General features: G+C 42.2%; 1 protein-coding gene across 1 annotated transcript in view; it reads left to right on the top strand.

The window, feature by feature from the left end:
• Window positions 1-9,726: 9,726 nt before the first annotated feature.
• Window positions 9,727-21,508, top strand: part of HIF1A (hypoxia inducible factor 1 subunit alpha) — a 50,955-nt gene continuing 39,173 nt past the window's right edge. Inside the window, exon 1 of the mRNA XM_081090378.1 lies at window positions 9,727-10,180. Within this exon, the coding sequence (XP_080946504.1) occupies window positions 10,146-10,180 (35 nt within the window). The 5' untranslated portion in view covers window positions 9,727-10,145. The remainder of the gene's footprint in view (window positions 10,181-21,508) is intronic.

Genomic DNA, 21,508 nt, shown 5'->3' with positions numbered 1-21,508 from the left:
CACTCTTCACTTTCACAAAAATCAGATGAAGCTAAGCTGGTTGAACTACATTTTGAAGCGTTAGTTATTTACAACAAAGAGGTTTTGTGTCCTTGCAGCCAAAAAAAAGTGGTGTATGCTATGCAAAATTAGAATAGTTGTTCTAAAGGTAGTAAGGACATAGGAAAGAAAAATAAATTTTAACTGGTTAGAATAGTGAATACAGGTAGAAAGCAATATTCTCTATTTGTAATTCATTTAATGTTAGTAGCTTTCACAAATAAATAAGGAAATTAACATGGTAGGGTTTTCCCCAAACAAACTATAATATAAAAGTTTGTCTTTCTAGCTATTAAATGTCTCTCTGATAATCTGCCTACAGAAACACAATTTTACATGTAATCAAATTTAAAAGATCTTTGTTCATAAATATTAACATATTTTATTTTATAATTCTATGATTGTGCATTCTACTTCATAGTACATCTGTTTATTATAAATATTAAAATATTACACATATATGAACTGATAAGAGATCATCTCCAAACAATATTGTTGCATCAGATAAATTCAGCACCTAGACAAAGTAAAGTGGGTACTAGCCTATCATTTGTACAAAACAGAATACTTTCATTGCCTTAAAAATCCCTTGTGCCTCACCTATGTATTTCTCCCTTCCTCCCACTAACCTTTGGCAACCACTGATCTTTTTACTGTCCCCACAGTTTTGCCTTTTCTAGAATGTCATATAGTTAGACGCATACAATACAAAGCCTTTAAAATTTTTTAAATTGATTTTACCTTCATTTATTCTTCTGTAGCACTTTTCCTTTTATTGTGTAGGTTCCAGATTTTATAGTATTCTATATTCCATATTTCACCTATAGTATTTTTCTTCTCTCAAAAAAAAAAACTCCTTTTAACATTTCACAAGCCAACAAATTTCTTCAATTTTAGTTTTCTTTCACTTTTGAAGAATAATTTTGCTGCTTGATACAGAATTCTAAGTTGGTTTGCTATTTTTTCTTTCAACACTTTAAGTATTTCACTCTTTCTTGCTTGCATGATCCCTGAAGAGGAGTTCAGTGTAATTTTGTCTTTCTCCCTCTCTAGATAGGTGTTTTCACCATCCCCTCACCCCACACTCCAATCAGGCTTCTTTCAAGATTTTATTTTTGTCTCTTATTTTTTGCAGTTTTTTTTCTCTCTCTGTCTCTGTCTCTGTCTCTGTCTCTCTCTGTCTCTCTCTCTCTCTCTCCCTTTAATTTATCTTTATTGTTAAGTATTATATATCCCCACCACCACCACCACCATCCCACCCCCTAGGCCAGTGGTCGGCAAACTGCGACTCGCAAGCCACATGCGGCTCTTTGGCCCCTCGAGTGTGGCTCTTCCACAAAATACTGACTTCTGCGCATGGGCCACGAAGTTTCAATCGCACTGTACGTGCGCGCCCGCACGTGGTATTTTGTGAAAGAGCCACACTCAAGGGGCCAAAGAGCCGCATGTGGCTCACGAGCTACAGTTTGCCAACCACTGCTCTAGGCCTACTGCACTATTGTCTGTGTCCATGGGTTACACATATATGCATATTAGTTCTTTGGTTAATCTCTTCCTGCTCCCTCACCCCCACCCCTTTCTCTCTGAGTCATGGAAATCTGTTCCATGCTTCTATGTCTCTGGATCTATTTTGTTCATCAGTTTATTTTCTTCATTATATTCCGCATATAAGTAGGATCATGTGATAATTGTCTTTCTCCAATTGGCTTATTTCACTTAGCATAATACCTTCCAGGTCCCTCCATGCTGTCTCAAAGGGTAAGAGATCCTTTTTTTAATAGCTGCATAGTATTCCATTGTATAAATGTATCACAGTTGTTTTTTATCCATTCGTCTACTTATGAGCACTTGGGCTGTTTCCAGATCTTACTATTATACATAATGATGCTATGAACATAGAGGTACATATATTCTTTCTGATTTGTTTTTTAGGATTCTTAGGATATATTCAGATGGCAGGTCCATTTTTAATTTTTTTGAAGAAATTCCCTACTGTTTTCCATAGTGGTTGTACCAGTCTGCATTCCCACCAGCAGTGTACTAGGGTTCCTTTTCTCCACATTCTCACCAGCGCTTGTTTGTTGATTTATTGATGCTAGCCATTCTGGCAGGTGTGAGATGGCACCTCATTGTTGTTTTAATTTGCATGTCTCTGATGATTAGTGATGTTGAGCATTTTTTCATGTCTCTATGTCTCCTGGCCATTAGTATGTCCTCTTTGGAGAAGTGTCACATTATGTCCTCTACCCATTTATCTCTTCACACTGTGATTTCTTTTTTCTTTTTTTTTTTTTTTAGTATGTCTTGTAACTTTTTTGTTGAAAGGCAAACATATCGTATCAGGTAAAAGAAACTCAGGACAGTAGGCCTTTACTGTAAAGTTTTCTGTGTATCTGGCTAGGAGTTAGGCTGTGTTTTCACTTGCTGTCGCTATGGTGTCTGAGGCTAAAATTTGCTCTGGGGTTCTTGTTTTTGTTTCTTTTGTTGTCATTGGATGTCCCTATTGACTCTTTAAATAGGGTCTGAGGCTTGCAGTTCTTTTAGCTAGAATCCCCTGTTATTACACAAAAACCCTACTGTTGTGATATGGTAAGGTGTGGGAGGAGGGAAAGCATCCTATAGTAGTCCTATGATTAGGTCTCAGTCTTCCAGTGAGCCAGAGTTGAGTATTCCCCTCCTCCCATGTTGGAGGCTAGAGAGGGCTGGAATTGGGTGATTCCTTCCCCAACATTGGTTAGGCTCTGATAAAATAGTTTCCCTTGAGGGCAAGGAGAGGTTTTCTCAGATCTTCACAGTGAGAATCTGTTAGGGTTCCTGGAGGTAAAACTCAGAAAACCTGGGGGGCCCCTGAGCCCCCTTGGAGTTTTAACTCAAACTAGTCCACACAAAGTCTCCAGCAATTCCTCAATTACAGTTTAAACTTGCGGGGGTGGGGAACATCTGGCCCAACAGGCGTATAAGGCCCAGGAAATCATTTGGTCTGGCTCTGCCAAGGTATTAGGGGTGAATTAATTAAATGTTTGACCAAATAACAAGCTAATTTTTAAGTTGATAATTTTGTATGGCCAGCGTATCTACACTAATAAAAGAGAAAAATGGTAATTGGCGTACGACACTACCCTTTTCATTGGCTAATCAGGGCTATATGCAAATTAACTGCCAACTAAGATGGCAGTTAACTGCCAACAATGATGGCAGTTAATTTGCATATGTAGGCACAATGCAGGGAGGCAGAAGGGAAAGCAGGAAGAAGCCCACTGCCACTGACAGTGATCAGAAACCCAGGAGGGAGCTAAGAGCTGGGGGGCAGGGCAAAGGCGGCCCTGGGGCTGCCTTTGCCCTGCCCCCCAGCCATGATCGGAGAATCAGGCGCCTTTGCTGCCCTGGCCAGTGATAGCAGGAAGTAGGGGTGGAGCCAGCGATGGGAGCTGGGCACGGTCGAAGCTGGCAGTCCCAGGAGCTAGGGGTCCCTTGCCTGGGCCTAAAGCGGAGCCCACGATCGCGGGGCCACTGCAGCTGCGGGTCCCCGCTGCCCGGGCCGGACGCCTCAGCCAGAGGCATCCTGCAGGGGCAGGGGCGGAGCCCGCGCAATCGCGGCACCCCCCGCTGCCACTGCGGGTCCCCGCTGCCCGGGCCGGACGCCTAGGCCAGAGGCGTTAGGCCTGGGCAGGGGCAGAGCGGGAGATCGCGGGGAGCTGGGAGTCCCCTGCCCAGGCCTAATGTCTTGGCCAGAGGCGTTAGGCCTGGGCAGGGGTGGAGCCTGCAACCGCGGGGAGCTGGGGGTCCCCTGCCCAGGCCTGACACCTCTGCCAGAGGCCTCAGGCCTGGTCAAGGGGCCGATCCGGTGACTGGTGATCGGAGAGTGATGGGGGTCAACTCCTCTGGCCGAGGCATCAGGCCTGGGCGGGGGGCTGGGGGTCCCCTGCCCAGGCCTGATGCCTGGGCCAGAGGCATCAGGCTTGGGTGGGGGGCGGAGCCGGGGATTGGAGGGATATGATGGTCCCCTTGCCCAGGCCTGAAGCCTGGGTCAGAGGCATCAGGCTTGGGTGGGGGGGTGGAGCAAGCGATCAGAGGGAGATGGGGGTCCCCTGCCCAGGCATGATTCCTGGGCCAGAGGCCTCAGGCCTGGGCGGGGGTCAGAGCCAGTGATCGGGGGGAGATGGGGGTCCCCTATCCAAGCCTGACACCTCTGGCGGAGGCGTGAGGCCTGGGCAAGGGGCCAATCAGGCGATCGGAGGGTGATGGGGGTCTACGCCTTTGGCCAAGGCATCAGGCCTGGGCAAGGGGCAGAGCCAGCAATCAGAGGGGTCTGGGGGTCCCCTGCCCAGGCCTGACGCCTGGGCCAGAGGCATCAGGCCTGGGCTGGGGGCAGAACCAGTGATGCAGGGAAATGAGGGTCCTCTGCCCAGGCCTGACGCCTCTGTTAGAGGCGTCAGGCCTGGGCAAGGGGCCGATCCTGCGATTGGAGGGTGATGGGGGTCAATGCCTGAGGGCTCCCAGTATGTGAGAAGGGGCAGGCTGGGCTGAGGGACACTCCCCCCCACACACACACCCAGTGCATGAATTTCGTGCACCGGGCCCCTAGTCCTATATAATAAAGAGCAAATATGCTAATTAGACCAATGACGAAATAACCTTCCGGAATCACCTGCTGGGATGACCAGTAGGTGGGGGGCAGGGCCAGCGAGCCTGTGCCGCCAGGTCAGCCATGGCGGTCCTGGCAACCCCCTTCCACAGAGGTGGCAGGAGAGGCAGCAACACAGGCCCAGTCCTGGTCCCAGCACCGTGCCTTCCACAGAGGTGGCCACAGAGGAGTGGTCCTAAGCTGCACTCGGACATCTCCCGAGGGCTCCCAGGCTGCCAGTGGGATGTCAGACTGCCAGCTTAGGCCCGATCCCCCAGGGAGTGGGCCTAAGCTGGCAGGTGGATATCCCCCAAGGAGTCCCAGACTGCAAGAGGGCACAGGGTGGGCTGAGGGATCCCTGAATGCACGAATTTTTGTGCACCAGGCCTCTAGTCCTACATAATGAAGAGGTAATATGCAAATTGACCATCATGCCCTCACAAGATGGCTGCCTACAACCAGGCTGGCAGGGGGGTTAGTGAGTGATGACCAAATGATTGAGCAAGCAGGCTGTGTGGGGCGACCAGGCCGGCAGGGTCTTAGTGAGGGACAACCAAATGACTGAACAGCAGGCTGCATGGGGCGACCAAGCTGGCAGGGGAGTTAGTGAGGGGTGACCAAGAGACCAAGCAGCAGGCTGCATGGGGTGAGCAGGCTCGCGGGGGGAATGTGAGAGGTAACCAGGCCAGCAGGGGTGGCAGTAGGGGGCAACCAGGCCAGTGGGGGGGGGGGCAGTTAGGGACAACCAGGCCAGCAGGTGGGGCAGTAAGGGGTGACCAGGCCAGCAGGGAGGGGGCAGTTAGGGGCGACCAGGCCAGCAGCAGGGGCAGTTAGGGGCAATCAGGCTGGCAGGGGGGGCAATTAGAGGCAACCAGGCAGTTAGGCAGGTAAGCAATTAGGAGCCAGCAGTCCAGGATTGTGAGAGGGATGTCCGACTGCCGGTTTAGGCCCTATCCCTGGATGGGTCCTAAACCGGCAGTCGGACATCCCCCAGGGGATCCTGGATTGGAGAGGGTGCAGGCTGGGCTGAGGGAACCCCCCCTCCCTTGCATGAATTTCATGCACCAGGCCTCTAGTAGTGTTATAAATATCCAAATGGCCCTTGACAGAAAGAAGGTTCCCCACCCCCAGTGTTCCTACTGATATTGACTCCAACTGTGACGTTAGCTTCAGCTGCTGACTTCCATTCCTAGTCAATTGTGATCCCCTGGTAAGCTGTGATTCTCCATATCCCTCTGTCTCCCCAGTTTTCAGAGCAGCAGTTTTCCCTGTCACCTCAATATTCCTTGATAGATCTAAGAGTTGTTGGTTTCCAGTTTGTTCAGCTTGTTTTTCTTATTGTGAGGATGGGAGGTTCCAAACTCTTTGCATGTTGGATCAAAAAACAAAAAACCCTGGGATTCCTTTGTAAGTTTATGCTTAAAAGGTCTACATAATTGAAAAGTGCTAGTGTCAAATTTTCAGTCTATTCTTATTCTCCATAAATGCAAAGATACACGTTTATTTTGTGTTGATCCTTGAAAGGGGAAAAAAAGGACTTTATATGTCTGTTATCTCCTAAGCACTTTCCTTCCAAATGTTATACATTGTGTCGTTGTTCTTGTAATAGAATAGGGCCAAGGGAAGGTGGTGAAAACCAAGGGCAATGATAAGCCAAGAACTACTTGTGAACCACTAGGTTTTCGTACATAGTCTAATACCTTCGAAAATGTCGGAATCGGATGTGTCTCACTCTTTAAAGGCTCAGTGTTCTATATCATTTAGTAGTAATCCAAATTTCAAATTTAACTTGCCTCTTCCTGAATCACTGTCCAACTTCCTACTAAAAATATGGGTTGAGGGTCAACTGAGTCATCTGCAAGTAATCTTTCGGTCTACTTAGAAAGTTCAGCAAAGTGATTTGGAATAAAATTTGAACACTTACAAAGATTAGAAAGTGATTGAATAAGGCTGTTCATTACGTTTTACTTATATTGTAATAAGCTAAATGCATTTATTAATAGTTGACTTAAAGAGGATGATTTAGCCCTAGCCCATTTGGTTCAGTGGATAGAGCATCTACCTGCGGACTAAAGGGTCCCGGTTCAATTCTGGCCAAGGGCACATGCCTGGGTTGCGGGCTCGATCCCCAGGAGGGGCCATGCAGGAGGCAGCCGGTCAATGATTCTCTCTCATCATTGATGTTTCTATCTCTCTCTCTCTCTCTCCCTTTCTCTCTTAAATCAATAAAGAAATATATTTTAAAAATAAAGAGGATGATTTAAAATTTTTCCCATAGAAAATTTTGCCTTTTAGATTTTTTTTTTTAAAAAAAATCAGGATTGATTAAATTTGGGAGTACTATTTAGCTCCTTTGTAAATATGTGAAAACAAGTTGGTTAAATATTACTGCTTTTCATGTTCATAAATGTATCTGTGTGTATATACATACATGAGCATACATATACACATAAAATACCATATTTTATACATTTTTGAAAAGGGAAAAAATACTCAGTGACTAGAGATAATTTCTTACAAGTATAATGAGAAAGGAAATGATTAAATATCTCTGCAACCATGCTTATATATGAGGGCAGGAATACTGTGGGCAGTTCCAAAGTTGAAAATAGAGAATATGTGTGGATTTATAGTATCATAATTGGAATTTTTGATAGTTGGCTGAACTCTGGCAAAAGCCCAAGTGACTACTGCTAGCAGAGGCACAAATTTGGAGTAATAGTAATGATAATATGTAAACAAGACCACCAAAAATACTAATGGTTAACATTTACTATTGCTTACTATGTTCTAGGTATTGCTCTAAGTGCTTTACATATATTATCTCATTTAATCATCCCATAATTCTGTGGCGTAGATATAATGAGTAAACCAAGGCATAGAGAACTTAAATGACTTGTTAGTGTCAGAGCCTGTATTCATGCTCACTCTTAACTCTGACACCAGAGTTCTTAACACCAAGTTTTCAGAATGTTAAAAAGCTTGTAATTTACTGTTTTTTTCTTTTTAATTAATTTTTAAAATCTTTATTGTTGAAAGTGTTACATATGTTCCTTTTTTCCCCATTGACCCCCTCTAGCCCACCCCAGTCCCCAAACCCAGGCCTTCACCACACTATTGTCTGTGTTCATGGGTTATGCATACATGCATATAAGTTCTTTGGTTGCTCTCTTCCCATCCACTTATCCAACCCCACCTTCCCTCTGAGATTCGACAGTCTGTTCCATGCTTCTATGTTTCTGGATCTATTTTGTTCATTGGATTCCACATGTGAATGAGATCATGTAATACTTGTCTTTCTCTGGCTTATTTTGCTTAGCGTAATAGTCTCTAGGTCCCAGGTACTGTTGTTCCTTCCAAAATTAAAACCGAAAAATGACTAGTTGTGTTTGGTCCTTTTCTCTTTTCAGGCATTTCCCACAGTATTTTTTGAAAGGACATATCATTCAGTGTTGTAGATGTGAAGAACAAAGTACATTAAGATCAATATTTAACCATTATCCTTATGGATCTATTGATCAGTTAAAAAGGGGTGCTATGTGAATTGGCTGTTGTTTTATCAGAATATAATGCTTTGTTATATAGGCCATTGCTTATACATACCAACATAATTGAAATCCATTACAGATATCCACATTAATTCATAACCCAAAGCTAGACTGTAACAATATTACTAATAAGGCAAAGGTGAGAAGTAAAATAGTCTAGTGTTAAGTGGAGATATATGTACAATGCTTCTTTTTAAAAAAATATATTTTATTGATTTTTTTTACAGAGAAGAAGGGAGAGGGATAGAGAGTTAGAAACATCGATCTGCCTCCCGCACACTCCCTACTGGGGATGTGCCCGCAACCAAGGTACATGCCCTTGCCTGGAATCAAACCTGGGACCCTTGGGTCCGAAGGCTGACGCTCTACCCACTGAGCCAAACCGGTTAGGGCTACAATGCTTCTTTACTGAGCTCAAAATACATTCTTTTTTTCGTTTAGAAGACTGACAGACTTGAAATGTGTGCTCCCAAAGTAAAAAAGTGATTAAGCCTTATTCAGTAATTTGCAAAGTCGTGTTAAGCAAACAGGCAATACTGGCCGCTAGCTTATTCAGTTAACTCTGGTTCAGAGGTCCCCTGCCAGGATTTGATGGGGGTGTGGAGGATCCTTCCTCTTCCCAGTCCGCACAGTTAACTCAATTCCAGGTGATAAGTCTCAAACTAAGGGTCTCTCCCCCCCCACCCCCGCCCCCGCCCCTTTTTTCCCAATCCATCTAAGATTATCTTTTGGCTCGTTTTAAAACAAGAAAGTAGAAGTCTACCTAAAGCCGTTTTTCCTACTCTGATATTCGGGTTTATGCTCTTTAAGTAAAGCCATTTATATCTACTTGTAAGTGCTTGCAATAATTTCAGATTTTAAGATTTCCCTACCACCTTAACCTACTTCCTTTGAGAGGTTTGCAGCAAACGGAACTTGTTTTATATTTTTGTTTGCCATTTACTCAGTAATCAAACTTCATCACAAAAACTTAGTGGACAAGGAGAGTAGTTACCCGTGTGCCCTCTGGCAAAGAGTGTGCGGTCAGTGGCATGGCCCGTGGTGAGGTAACCTGACAAGCAAGACCTCACTGTAACACAGCTGAGCGAAGGGACCCAAGGGTTTGCTTCCACGAGTTGAAAATTCTGCTTTTTGAACTGGGACTCAGTAGAGCTGGCGGCAAACCTGCAGAGCACAGCCGCCGAGGAGAAAGGGAGCGGGAGACTTGTACCGAGAGCAGGAAATGTGCTGCAGACTTGAAACCCACAAACCGAAATCCCTTTTCAGCAGCGCCTCCCAAAGTCAGCCACTGCCTTCCCCGGTTTTGAAAAAGCGCAGGTTCCCAGACCAGGCTGGCCGCAGCCCAGATCGGCTCTCTTTCCTCCGCAGCTGCACCCAGACGAGCACGTGAGCGCGGCCCAGCTGTGCTTCAGCTGACCGGCTCCTGATTGGCTGAAACAAACGTGGGCGGGGGTGGGGCCTGGCCGCCTGCGTCGCTCGCCATTGGCTCTCAGGGAACCCGCCTCCCCCTCAGGTGAGGCGGGTTTGCGGGAGCGCGCGCCGGGCTTCGCGGGCGGCCGCGTCCCCGACTCTCTCCTGCCCGCCTCCCACCCCGCGCGCCCCCGCGCGCGCCTCCGCCCTTGCCCGCCCCCTGCCGCTGCCTCAGCGCCACAGAGCACAGAGCCGCCTCGTCCGAGGGGACGCGAGCATCGCCCTCGTCCCCGCTGCAGTCAGTCGCCCGGCCGGGCCTTGACAAGCTGCCGGAGGGGAGGCTCCCCTGAGCCCGTCCCGGAGTCCCGCGGCTGCCGCCGGCTCCTCCAGCGTCTGGTCTCACGAGGGGCTGCGCGCCTCTGGACGCGCCTCTCCTTCTCTCCCCGCGCGCGGAGAGAGCGAGCTTAGGCCGGAGCGAGCGTGGGGGGCGCCGGCCGTGAAGGCATCGCGGCGACCGATTCGCCATGGAAGGCGCCGGTGGCGCGAACGACAAGAAAAAGTAAGCCCGTGCCCTCCGCCTGCCGCGTCCGCCGCCGGCGCCCCCGCCCGCCGCCGCCCGGGCTCGCGGGCCGGCCTCGGCGTTCGGGGGGCCGCCTTTTTGTTTCTGCCTTCCCTCCCCTCCCCTCCCCTCGCTCCCCCAACCTCGCGGGCCGGGCTCCCCTCCTCTGTCCACGTCGCCATCTTGGCGAGGGGGGCGGGAGACGCACGAAAGTGCTGCCCGGGGTCGGGGGCTGGGCCCAGCTCGCCCGCCCTTCGCGGCCGCCGGGGCCCCGCGCCGCCCTCCTGGCCCGCCTCAAAGAGCCAGCCGGCCCCGGGCCCCTTTCGGGTGGACTGACTGCCCCTCGCCCGGGAGCCCGGGAGCGGGAACCGCAGCTCGGTCGCCGCCGTTTGTCCCCGAGCTTCCGCTCCTTCCCGCCCCCCGTCCTCTCTGTTTCCATTGAAGACTCGGCCCCGGGCGGACCCGGCTCGCGGGGCCCGGCTCCCCTCCGAGGGGCGCGCGGGGTCCGGCGCGCTCCGGCCCGGCTGCCCGCGGCGGCGGCGTCGCTGCCTTTGTGCCGGCGGATCTGCCGCGGCGGCCGCGGACGCTAACTTTCTCGGTTGGCACGTGCGGGTTTTGTTTTGTGTCCACCGCCTGGAAGAAGTTGCCCAGACTGAGGTCTGGAGTGACGGGGGTTTAGAGAAATGGCAACATTTTAAAGAGATCATCAGCGTTGGACACTCGGTCTCCTGTCTGTCAAGAGCGCCCAGACGTTAGGAATGGAGACGTGCCTCATTAATTCTTGGAAGTGTTTTAGTGAGAAGGTAGCGGCTGTCTGTATTTAGACCAACATTTTTAATGAGATTGGGGCGGGGGGACGGACGGAATGTGACCAGAGCAAATGAAACGCATCACTAGAAATGTTAGAACGGTCCCATTTTCCCGAATGAAGTAGAGTAAAGGAAGATCTTCAGTAATATCCGAAGGAAATCATCACTCTGTTGGAACTTCGTGCAAGTTTTAACAAAACCTTGAAGTTTGAGTCTAGGTGGTGGTATGTTACAGGATTAAGAATTGTTAGGGGAACTGGTGGGATTAAGAGGGGCACCCCCTACCCCCAGCGCGCGCTCGAACACACACGCTCATACATACATACATACATACACACACATACATACACATACATACACACACACATACATACACATACATACACACACCGTTTGATCCAATTTGTTATTTTAGCCTTTGAGGAAATCATTTTAAGGAATTGAAGACTTATAGTAAGAGTTATGGTTAGTACATTGGCTTTACTGTTCAGTCCTTCCACTCTTCAAGGAGAGATTAATTTCCCTGATCAGTATCAGCAGAAGATAAACTTGTCTATGTTCTTGCTATTTTGTAGGTCCGTTTTTGTTCCTTATTCAATAAGACCAAAATTCAAGATCAATTATTTACTGAATTCAAGAGAAGTTCTCATTTTGTATACACGAGAGAAAGCACTTATAAAACTTAAAAAGTGATTAAACAGGTCTAGACTTACTTCCAAGAGTTACCAAAAATAAATTGCAATTAATTTTGCAGAAGTGATCACAGTGCTTTTGATGAAATGATGTGGCTGTTATATTGTAAACCTACGGCAGATTACCTTTGTGTAGTGCCAATTTTCAGCCCGTTTTATATGCTGAATCATACTAAATACTGTGCATCAAGTTATGCACCAATCACTTCCTTTTCATAGGCAATATTGTACTTATTTGTCCTTTGTAATTCATCAGGTGAGAATTTTTTAAGTGGTTTTAACCCAAGTGAATTAATTAGCTATTATGCATCACTCCAACTCTTAACTTAGTTCTTAGATTTTCCTCAGTCCCATCTATTATTTCAAACTTTTTCTCATTTGAAAATTTAGCAAAAATTTGGATCAGATTGAATCATATTTCTTAATAGAGAGGTTCTTAAAACTGAGAAATTGAGTTAAACACCTAATAAATGGTGGCTACTTAACAATTTTAGATGCTGTTTGTTAAAGATGTCTCGTTTTTCTCCTTTTCTAACATAATTTTTAGACCTTTGAAAAGGTAACAGAGATTGAGGAGCAGGGGTTTTACTCCTTACAATTTTTCCATTTTAAATGAGCCTCCAGTATCTGGGTGAGGGAGACAAATTTGTCTTTTTAAAAGAAAGTCTAGGAAAATCATAGTTGAAGAATTAGAAGAAATCAAAACAGAGGATGGGTATGGTTATAATAGATATAACATACGGCCTTTGATGTTGCTTCCTTAGGGGTAGGGACTGGCTTTATTTAATAGCATTGATATAGATTTTTAGATTTCAAAGCAGTGTCAAAAGGCTCATCGTTAGGTTTCAGGTTTCAGACCAGACTCCTTCGAAGTTTTTCAAAATAGTTATTGGGTCATTAAAGTAAAATCTCTGAGAATGAACATTCCTTAACTTCCTCTTTAATTTAGGTCATTAAAAAATCAAGAACCTCTCTAGTTGATTAATAACTTTTTTCTTGTTTCAATTTTACTTTGATTTCCACTTGTTTGAAGACTTGTTTGGTGGTTAAGAGCATAGAATCTTGAGCCAAACACCTCTGAGTTAGAATCCACCCTTTTCACTTGGTTAGCTCTGTGAGCTTGGGCAAATTACTAAATGCTTCTGAGCCTATGTCCTCGTTTTGAGATGATGGCAATAATGGCTAAATTAGCAGTTATTGTGAAGATTGAATGAGATAATGCCCAGTGCCTAGTTTAGGAGTCTTGGTAACACTGAGTACTTGGGGGCGGGGGGGGGGGGGGGGGGGGGGGGTGTGAGGGGGGGGGGGGAGCATTTAAACTAGAACCTTTACACTTCCGTGCACTTAAAAGCTCTTGCAAGTTCTTCCAAATACCTGTTCTAGTTCCTCTTCTCATCACCTCATACATCTTTTCTATGCCTCCTAAAATGAAAAGACAAACATTGGATTCACAGCTTTAAAAGGGGTTCTTTCTGGTTAAAACAGTACATTCCTAGGTTATGTTAGCATCTAGCATCAATTATTTTTTGAGCATCTGATTTATCTATTCTAGTTTCCCTTCACAATTTATTACCCATTGTTTTCTCCCCAAATAGGTTATTTTTAATTTACTCTGGACTTTAGAAACTAGAGTCATGAACACATTCTAGTCACACAGATCTTTTCAACAAGGTATTGTGCAAGACAAGGCTGTGTTAGGACTGGCAGTAACTTAAAACACTTTTGATGCTGCAGTTTAGATAATTTTATAAATAGTTAATTTTTGCTAAACATGAGTTGATAAAGTGCTTCCAGTAAAGTATATGAACCTACCTGAGAGAAAAACTGACCTTCACTTATGAATTTCCATAGGGTTAAGACCATTGGCTTCCATCTCAAGGCAAAGCTTCAAGCCTGTATTATTAGTCTAATTTTCGCAGCTCAATTTGTGTGAAATCAATATTAGTGCACTCTTCCACATGTATGTGTTACTGAAGTATGTTGTTTTAGACTGATATATTGTGGTGGTTCATGTCTTCCACTGTAAAGCATTTTGTGCGGTTTGGAGAATGCCCAATCTTCCAATCTTTCTACATGCTGACTTCCATCATCTTTGCAGCTCATTGGTATTTAGTTAGGCTCAAGGTTAAGATTTTTGTGGTTACATTTTTGTTGTATATTAAGAATAGTGTGTAAGAAAGTGCAGGAGGATTACTCTCACTTATTTTTTAAAGAAATTGCAATAATGTGTTTGGTGGTGAAATTAAAAACTGTTATGCTTACATGTTAGAGTTGGGTTTGCCTGGCCAGTATAGCTCAATGGTTGATCATCAACCTATGAACCAGGAGAATACCCTTTGATTCCCCAGTAAGGGCACATGCCCTGGTTGCTGGCTGGATCCCCAGTGTGGGGTGTGCAGGAGGCAGCCGATCAATGACTCTCTCATTATTGGTTTCTATCTTTCTCTCATTCTCCCTTCCTCTCTGAAATCAATTAAAAAAAAAAAAAAAAAGTTGGGTTAGATTACTGTGCTTGTTCATAGATGTGTCTTAAAATATAATTTTTAAAATTTTAGGTATTTCTTTAAAAAGATTAAAATCTTATCTAAGATTGTTAACGTGCCTGTTTCTCAACTAGAAGAAATAATCTAATTTAAATGTGTTGTTGGATTCGTTTTCTATTAAGAAACTGATCTTAACTCATAAAAAGAACATTTTCTTTTTTGTTTGTTTCTTTTATTTATTTATTTTTTAGTGTTGGAACTAATTATTCAGTTGATGGATTTTACTCAGCCTTCTGCTACTTGTGGAAGTGCTGTGTATGTTTTCTGCTTAACTAGAGAATTAGAAAAAGAATTTGAAACTAAGATAAGCCAATCTTCTTGTTGCTCAGTATTTTTGGTAAAAGTATGATGAGACTTTTTAAGTTAACTATAGGTCTTGGAATTTTAAAAATAATTGTATCCTTTTGTGTCTCCTGGAGCATGAAGAATTAACTATTTTTGTAAGTCCATTGAGTTTTATATAGAAATTTGTGGGTTTTGCACTAAAGATAAATAAATCCATATCAGTTTGCCAGACCTGACCTTTTTTAGAAAAATATAATATGTAAAATATAAATTTAATTGTGTTTTTTTAAAAAAAAAAAAAGACGCATAAAATTTCCCATCTTCATCATTTCTTAGTGTACAATTCAATAGTGTTAAATATATTCACATTTAAGTGTAACCAATCTCCAGAATTCTTTCATCTTGTAAAATTGAAATTCTATAACCACTAAACAACTACTATCAATTTTCCCCTCTTCATCGTCTCTGGCAACCATCATTCTGCTTTTCTTTCCTATGGATTTAACTACTAAATACTGCCTATAAGTGGAATCATACAGTTGACTGGTTTATTTCATTAAATGTAATGTCCTCAAGGTTAATCTTTATTGTAGCAAGTGTGAGAATTTCCTTCATTTATAAGACTGAATAATATTCTGTTGTATACCACATTTTGTTTAACCATTCATCTTTCCATGAATACTTCGGATGCTCCCACCTGTTGGTTATTGTGAATAGTGCTGCTGTGAACATGAGTTTATAAGCATCTCTTCAAGATCTTAATTTCAACTGTGATTCTATTTCCAGAAGTGGGATTGCTGGATCATGTGGTAACTCTATTTTTTAATTTTGGAAGGAACCACCATACTGTTTTATTTCCAGTAGTGGCGGCACCATTTTATTTTTCCACCAACAGTGCACATGGGTTTTGTCCACTTCCTCCTCAATACTTTTATTGTTATTTTCTTTGAGGTTTTTTTTTCATTGTAGCCATTTTAATGGATGTGTTGAAGTGATTGTATTTTTAAGGGTTTGTTTGCTAACCAACTTAAAGTTAACAACAGAGAACAGTTGCCAGTGGAAGCTTTATCAGAAGTAAGGTTAAGCACCTCTAAAATAGGAATTAAGTTTTCCTAGTGACTTAGAAAAATTTGGTTTGCCAGAGTTTTTTGCTTTTTGGTTTTTTTTCTGGAAAAATGCTTACTGTTTAAAATATTCTATACCTATTCTATTGTCGGTAAGCCCCATTTAACTAACTAGTAACTTTGTTTTAAAAGATTTATACAATACTTGAAATGACTTGTTTTTATAAGAAAACAGTCCCCAGGATGTAACCTTTTAGTTGTTCAGCTGATCTCAACTGTCATGTTAGAACCAGGCTAGTAAACATTTTGTTAATAAATACTGCTGGGTAACATATACTTGCCCTTGAAAGTAACTCAGTATCCTACTTTAAGGTATGTTAAAAGTTAGTGGCTGCTGGAGAGCATTATGTTAAGTGAAATAAGCCAGTCAGAAAAAGATAAATATCACATGATCTCACTCATTTATGGAATATAATGAACAACATAAACTGATGAACAAAAACAGATCCAGAGACAGAGAAACATCGATCAGACTGTCAAATCTCAGAGGGAAGGTAGGGGAAAGGGAGGGTAAGGTGGGTAGAGATCAACCAAAGGACTTGTGTGCATGCATATAAGCCTAACCAACGGACACAGACACTAGAGTGGTGAGGGCATGTGCTGGGGTGTGGGAGTGGCTGGGGAGAGGTCAATGGGGGAAAAAGGAGACATATGTAATATTATATGTACTACTTTAACAATAAAGAATCAAAACGAAAATATATAGCTCTTATAATATGAATCTTATTTCTATGTTCTTTCCAATAAAACAAATTATTGTTAACTGTCTATTCAGAAAGAAAAAATAAGTGGCTGCCAATCTATATATCATAACATTGAGTAAAAAGTTTGCTAAAAGAGGTATATGACTATGCAGAAAATCAGCTTGGTAAATGTGTGGAAAGTATCTTTACCCTTATTTTATCTTTAGAAAATATTAAGTCTACTGTAAACTTCCAGAAAGTTTGGACCCATTTATACTCTAGCAGTATATGAGAATGCCATTTTCTTATACTTTATCATCATTAAAGTTTGTTTTTAATTTGAAACATTAGCAGTTTGATAAATTACTATTCTTTTTATTTCAAGTGATGAAACACAACTCAAACTAGTTCAAGGGGGAAATAAGGCAGTTGTTGGCTCACAATCTAGCTTTGGTTTAAGGGACAGTTAGATACTGAGTCTCAGGTGCTGTCCTCAGAGTATCATCCCTGACTTTCTCTTGAGTATTACTTGGTTTATATGCCTTTGCTCTGTTTGCATGTTGGCCTTGTTCTGTCACTAATAGGCTATCTTATGATATGAAAGATGGCCATTAGCCTTCTGTGCCAGTATCCACAGTTTGTGATAGTAAAAATCAAAAGAAACTTTCATTTCTAGTATTCATATGTCAGTTTTCTAGATGAATGCCAGTTTGCCCTGTGTGGGCTATTTATTTTTGACCATGCCAATGGGGTTCCCTGATTACATGAGTCAAATGTCTTATTGTAGATTATTTATCTTGATGTAGATTAATTATCTCCTTATACCAGTGATGGTGAACCGATGACATTTTTTTGGTTGATTTTTCTTTGTTAAATGGCATTTAAATATATAAAATAAATATCAAAAATATACATCTTTGTTTTACTATGGTTGCAAATATCAAAAAATTTCTATATGTGACACTGCACCAGAGTTAAGTTAGGGTTTTTCAAAATGCTGACACGCCGAGCTCAAAAGGTTCGCCATCACTGCCTTATACAGTACTTTGGTGGATCAGTACTGGCATTGTAATGAATGGGGTATAGGTTTTTGTTGCAAATCACTTGAGTTCGTATCCTATAGAGTTTTCTACCAAGAATAGTCATTCTGGCTTTGCCTTGTGGGAAGCTTAAGTCTCTTCTACCATGGATGATTAGGGTTTTCATTTCAGTTCCTTAAGAAAGAGGTAGTAATAACTAATGGCTAAAAGATTAGGCTCTAGACATGGCTGCTTAGTTTGCCTTATACTAACTGTGATTTTTCACCAGTTGCTTTTTCCTCTTTCTACATCTCACTTTCTTCATCTGTAAATTACAGTAAGAATAATTGCCTTATTATAAGCATTGTCATGAGGATAAAAGAGACATTAACCCATATGAAACAGTCAGAACATTTCTTGGCACAAAGTAAGGACTTAATTAATTAGGAGCTATTATTACATTAATATTGTAATTGTTTAGTTGTTTTCAGAAGAGTTTCACTTTCTTGAAATCTGTAGATACTGCTCAGTCAGACTCATTCAAGCCTTCTTTGGGACAATCTGACAAAGGCTGATGTGTAGTCCCTTTGGTTCAAACTATTGTGAACTTATAATAGTTGTAGAATAGTTAGTGCTGCTTTTCCTCTATGTTGATACTTTTTCCCATGAATATCTGGTCTTTGCAGATTAAATGAAGGGGTTATTTGTTTTCTGTTTGTTTTTGGTATGTACATGTTATCCTAAAATAATCATTTTTCCATATTGTAATAGTAAAGGAAGAAATATATTCTCAAGGGTGTTTAATTGGCTGTCAAAGGTTGGAAAATTAAAAAAGCCTACTTTTCTTTTGGTATCAATTCATTAAATGTCTTTTATTTAACATGTTGGCAGAAAAGAGTCAGAAATTGCCTGTCTTTGCAGAGAATGTAGCTAAAATGTTTAAATGGGTTATATGTCAAACCAGTAGTCAAAGCATTCACTGAATGGAAGAAGGGGTATTTTTTGGATAATGTAAATAAGGTGATTTATTTCAATGGTTCAGAATTTTTTTTTCAACCCTTGACCACTACTCTAGCATCTAACCACTCCAATCTATAACAGATTGTTATACATTCATTTATTCTGTGCATCTAACTTGCCAAGCAATCATTGAATTCTTGATGGCTCAAGCCACAGTTGAATATTCAGTTTTGAGTGTTAATTGATTCATCTATAACATGTACCTTTTTTAAAAACAATTTTTTTAGTACAAGGTGGTTTTATGTTAGAGGTTCTTGCAAAATATTGACTTTAGGATTTAACTTTCATTACTTTAATATAAACCATCCCAGGAGCATCTTCTATAGTCGTGTTTACTAATTTGGCTAGTCTGCCTTAAGAATTTTCTTAAGACACTCCAAAAACACTCTCACAAGATAGTCTATCTAGCTTAAAATGTTAGAAAGTTTTTTATTCCAGTATTTCTCAATCCTAACTAATGTTTAGATCTCTTTCAGGGGAAAGTAATCTCTGTATTCTTCTGAGATGTGCCCAGTGACCTCAATCTAAGCGTACCACAAAAAATGTAACCCTGTTCATTTGGTACAAATTTGATCATAATTAAATGCAACCTTAAATGCAGAAGGCTTGTAGCAAGAATATAGACCTATATAGAGATCATTTAGATGATCCAGAATATGCTTTTTCTTCTTAGATGGCCAACTAAATAAGTTTTAAAATTCTGATAGAGTTTACCTTTAACACTGCTTTAACTCCGTTGAGCAAAGCCCTGCCATGTTGTAACTCCCACTTACTAATCGCTGGAGTTGCATAAATCGCTAAATCTGTCTTCCGTATAACATCCTTTTAAAATATCTGAAGGTAGTTATCATGTCTCTTCTATTCCTAAGTAAAAACAATTTAATTTTAAAATTTAATAATTATATATATGATTTGTGGAATAGCATAACTTATATTACATACTAGAGGCCCAATGTACGAAGATTCGTGCAAGCATGGGCCTTCCTTCCCCTGGCTGCCGGCACCGCCTTCGTTCTGACCAGAGCCGTCTTTCCGTCTTCCCATGCTGCCCAGAGGCCAGGAGCAGCTGGGGCAGTGCTGAACGCCCCCTGCTGCTCAGCGTCTGCATATGCAAATTAACCCACCATCTTTGTTGGGTTAATTTGTATACTCCTGATTGGCTGGTGGGCATCATGAAGGTACGGCCAATTTGCATCTTTCTCTTTTATTAATGTAGCCTAGTGGCCCGGTGCATGAAATTCGTGCACATTGAAAGGGAATTAGAGGATGTGAGTGTGAGGCAGTCCGCATTTCTGAAATTCAATGTTTAATGAATTTTAGCTATGACTTTGCCAAATAAATGGAATTTACAGATATCGTTTAAAAGAGCATTCAGCTTAATATTAAAAACTCTGGCTACTAAGTCAGTCTATTTTCAACTTTTTGCCAGCGTTGTAAATTGTTTGCAATATCTGCCCATTTGGGGTTGAATGTCATGGTTATGAATAAATCGGTCTTGCCATACTTCGTTACAATTGCCATAGCATCCTGATATCACTGCTGCATATTTCTGGGACTACCCTCAAAAGATGATGGAAGTATTATCATTTTACCAATCAGCACATTGTCATTTTCAGATCTAGATTTGAGATAATCCATCAAACCACTGTATTTTTCGATGCTCAACTTAGATTGGTTTGCTTTGATGAAATTTATCCAGTTGGCCTCCATTTTTGAATACAAATCCACGATAAACTGTTGAGTTAATTTTCCTGCATTTAAAATAGGATTGAATGTATCACGCACAGAGAAATGAAATCCATAGTACTGCATTTGTGTGACTCGTGTCCTTACATTTTGTGTAGTATTATTGTCGATTACACTGTTTTCTCTGAGTCTTAATGCAATATCTGTTCCCCAGCCTTTTTCACCATGTGGAAAAAGAATAGGATATGTCATTGCATCTAATGTAGGACACAGGATATTGATTTGTTTCATTTTAGTGGCATTTGGATTCTTGGGATCTGGTTTACAATGAATGAGCAAGTCCCTTTCAAAAGGAGGCTCTTCATCTTTGTTTCTGAATATGACAGCAACCTCGGTTACATGGGGAGAATTATATCTACCTGGGTCACTGTTACGATCGTATTTAATTGCCATTGTTACTTCTGTGGGAGCAATACCTTTTGCTGCTGATTTAGATTGGGCTTCCTTTTCTACCTCATGTAGCATCTTGTACGATTTTGTTAATTCATTTATTTCATGCATGTGGTTGTTGATGTTGATCATGAGTCTTTCTATGCAGCCCTGGTTTTCTGGCATTGCTAATCTTTTACTTGTAGCTTTGTCTGTATCCCAAATATAGAGTTGAGCAAACTTCCAAGAAACACCATCCGAAGGATGTAAAGTTCCAGTACGGTGATAAATTTGTCCATGTATTCTAAAAACAGTATGGCCCATATCCTGATGGCAATGCAATATTTGCACCCATGGAAGCAAAAGCAAAAGAACTATTTATGGAACGAATATTTTCCATGAAATTTTTACTGTCAGAATCTTCATTTGTCATTAATCTTTTTAAATATGCCGGGTAATCTGGAAAATGTATATCATTTGGACAGACTTTCCCTTTGCTACAACCTTGAGTAAATTTCCCATCGGATGGTTTTTCATCAGAGAAATTTAGTGAAAGGCAAAATTCACACCTAACAGTCATTCCACCACAACCATGTTCGAGAATTTCATCCTCATGTACTCCATTTTCACTGAAAAGGCAGTTCCTACCAGTATTGGTAGTACTTGTTGATGACTGTTCTCTAGACATATTGTCTTCGCCACTGCCATCTTTCAACTTCAAAGGCACTTTGGTCTTTAGACATTTTCTGTCGATGATGCCCGTGTTTTTTTGCATCAGAGCGATGTTTTCTCCAATAGCTGGTCTTCAGATACATTCTGTCGCAGGCACCGCCTTCTTTCAAGATCAGATGCAGATTGCTCTTCAGACATTTTCTGTTGATAACGTCAGCATCTTTTGGCTGCAGAGCTACGTTGTATCAACAGTTGTTCTTTAGACATAGTCCCACCTCTCTACTGTCATGGTCTGAGATGCAGGTGAATGAGAGTCCTGGCTGTCAGGCTGCTGAGAACTGTCTGACCAATGGCTGATTCTGGCTG

Source organism: Myotis nattereri, assembly GCF_964212035.1.
Source record: "Myotis nattereri genome assembly, chromosome: 1".
Taxonomy (NCBI): domain Eukaryota; kingdom Metazoa; phylum Chordata; class Mammalia; order Chiroptera; family Vespertilionidae; genus Myotis; species Myotis nattereri.
This window is presented reverse-complemented; position numbering and strand designations above follow the sequence as displayed.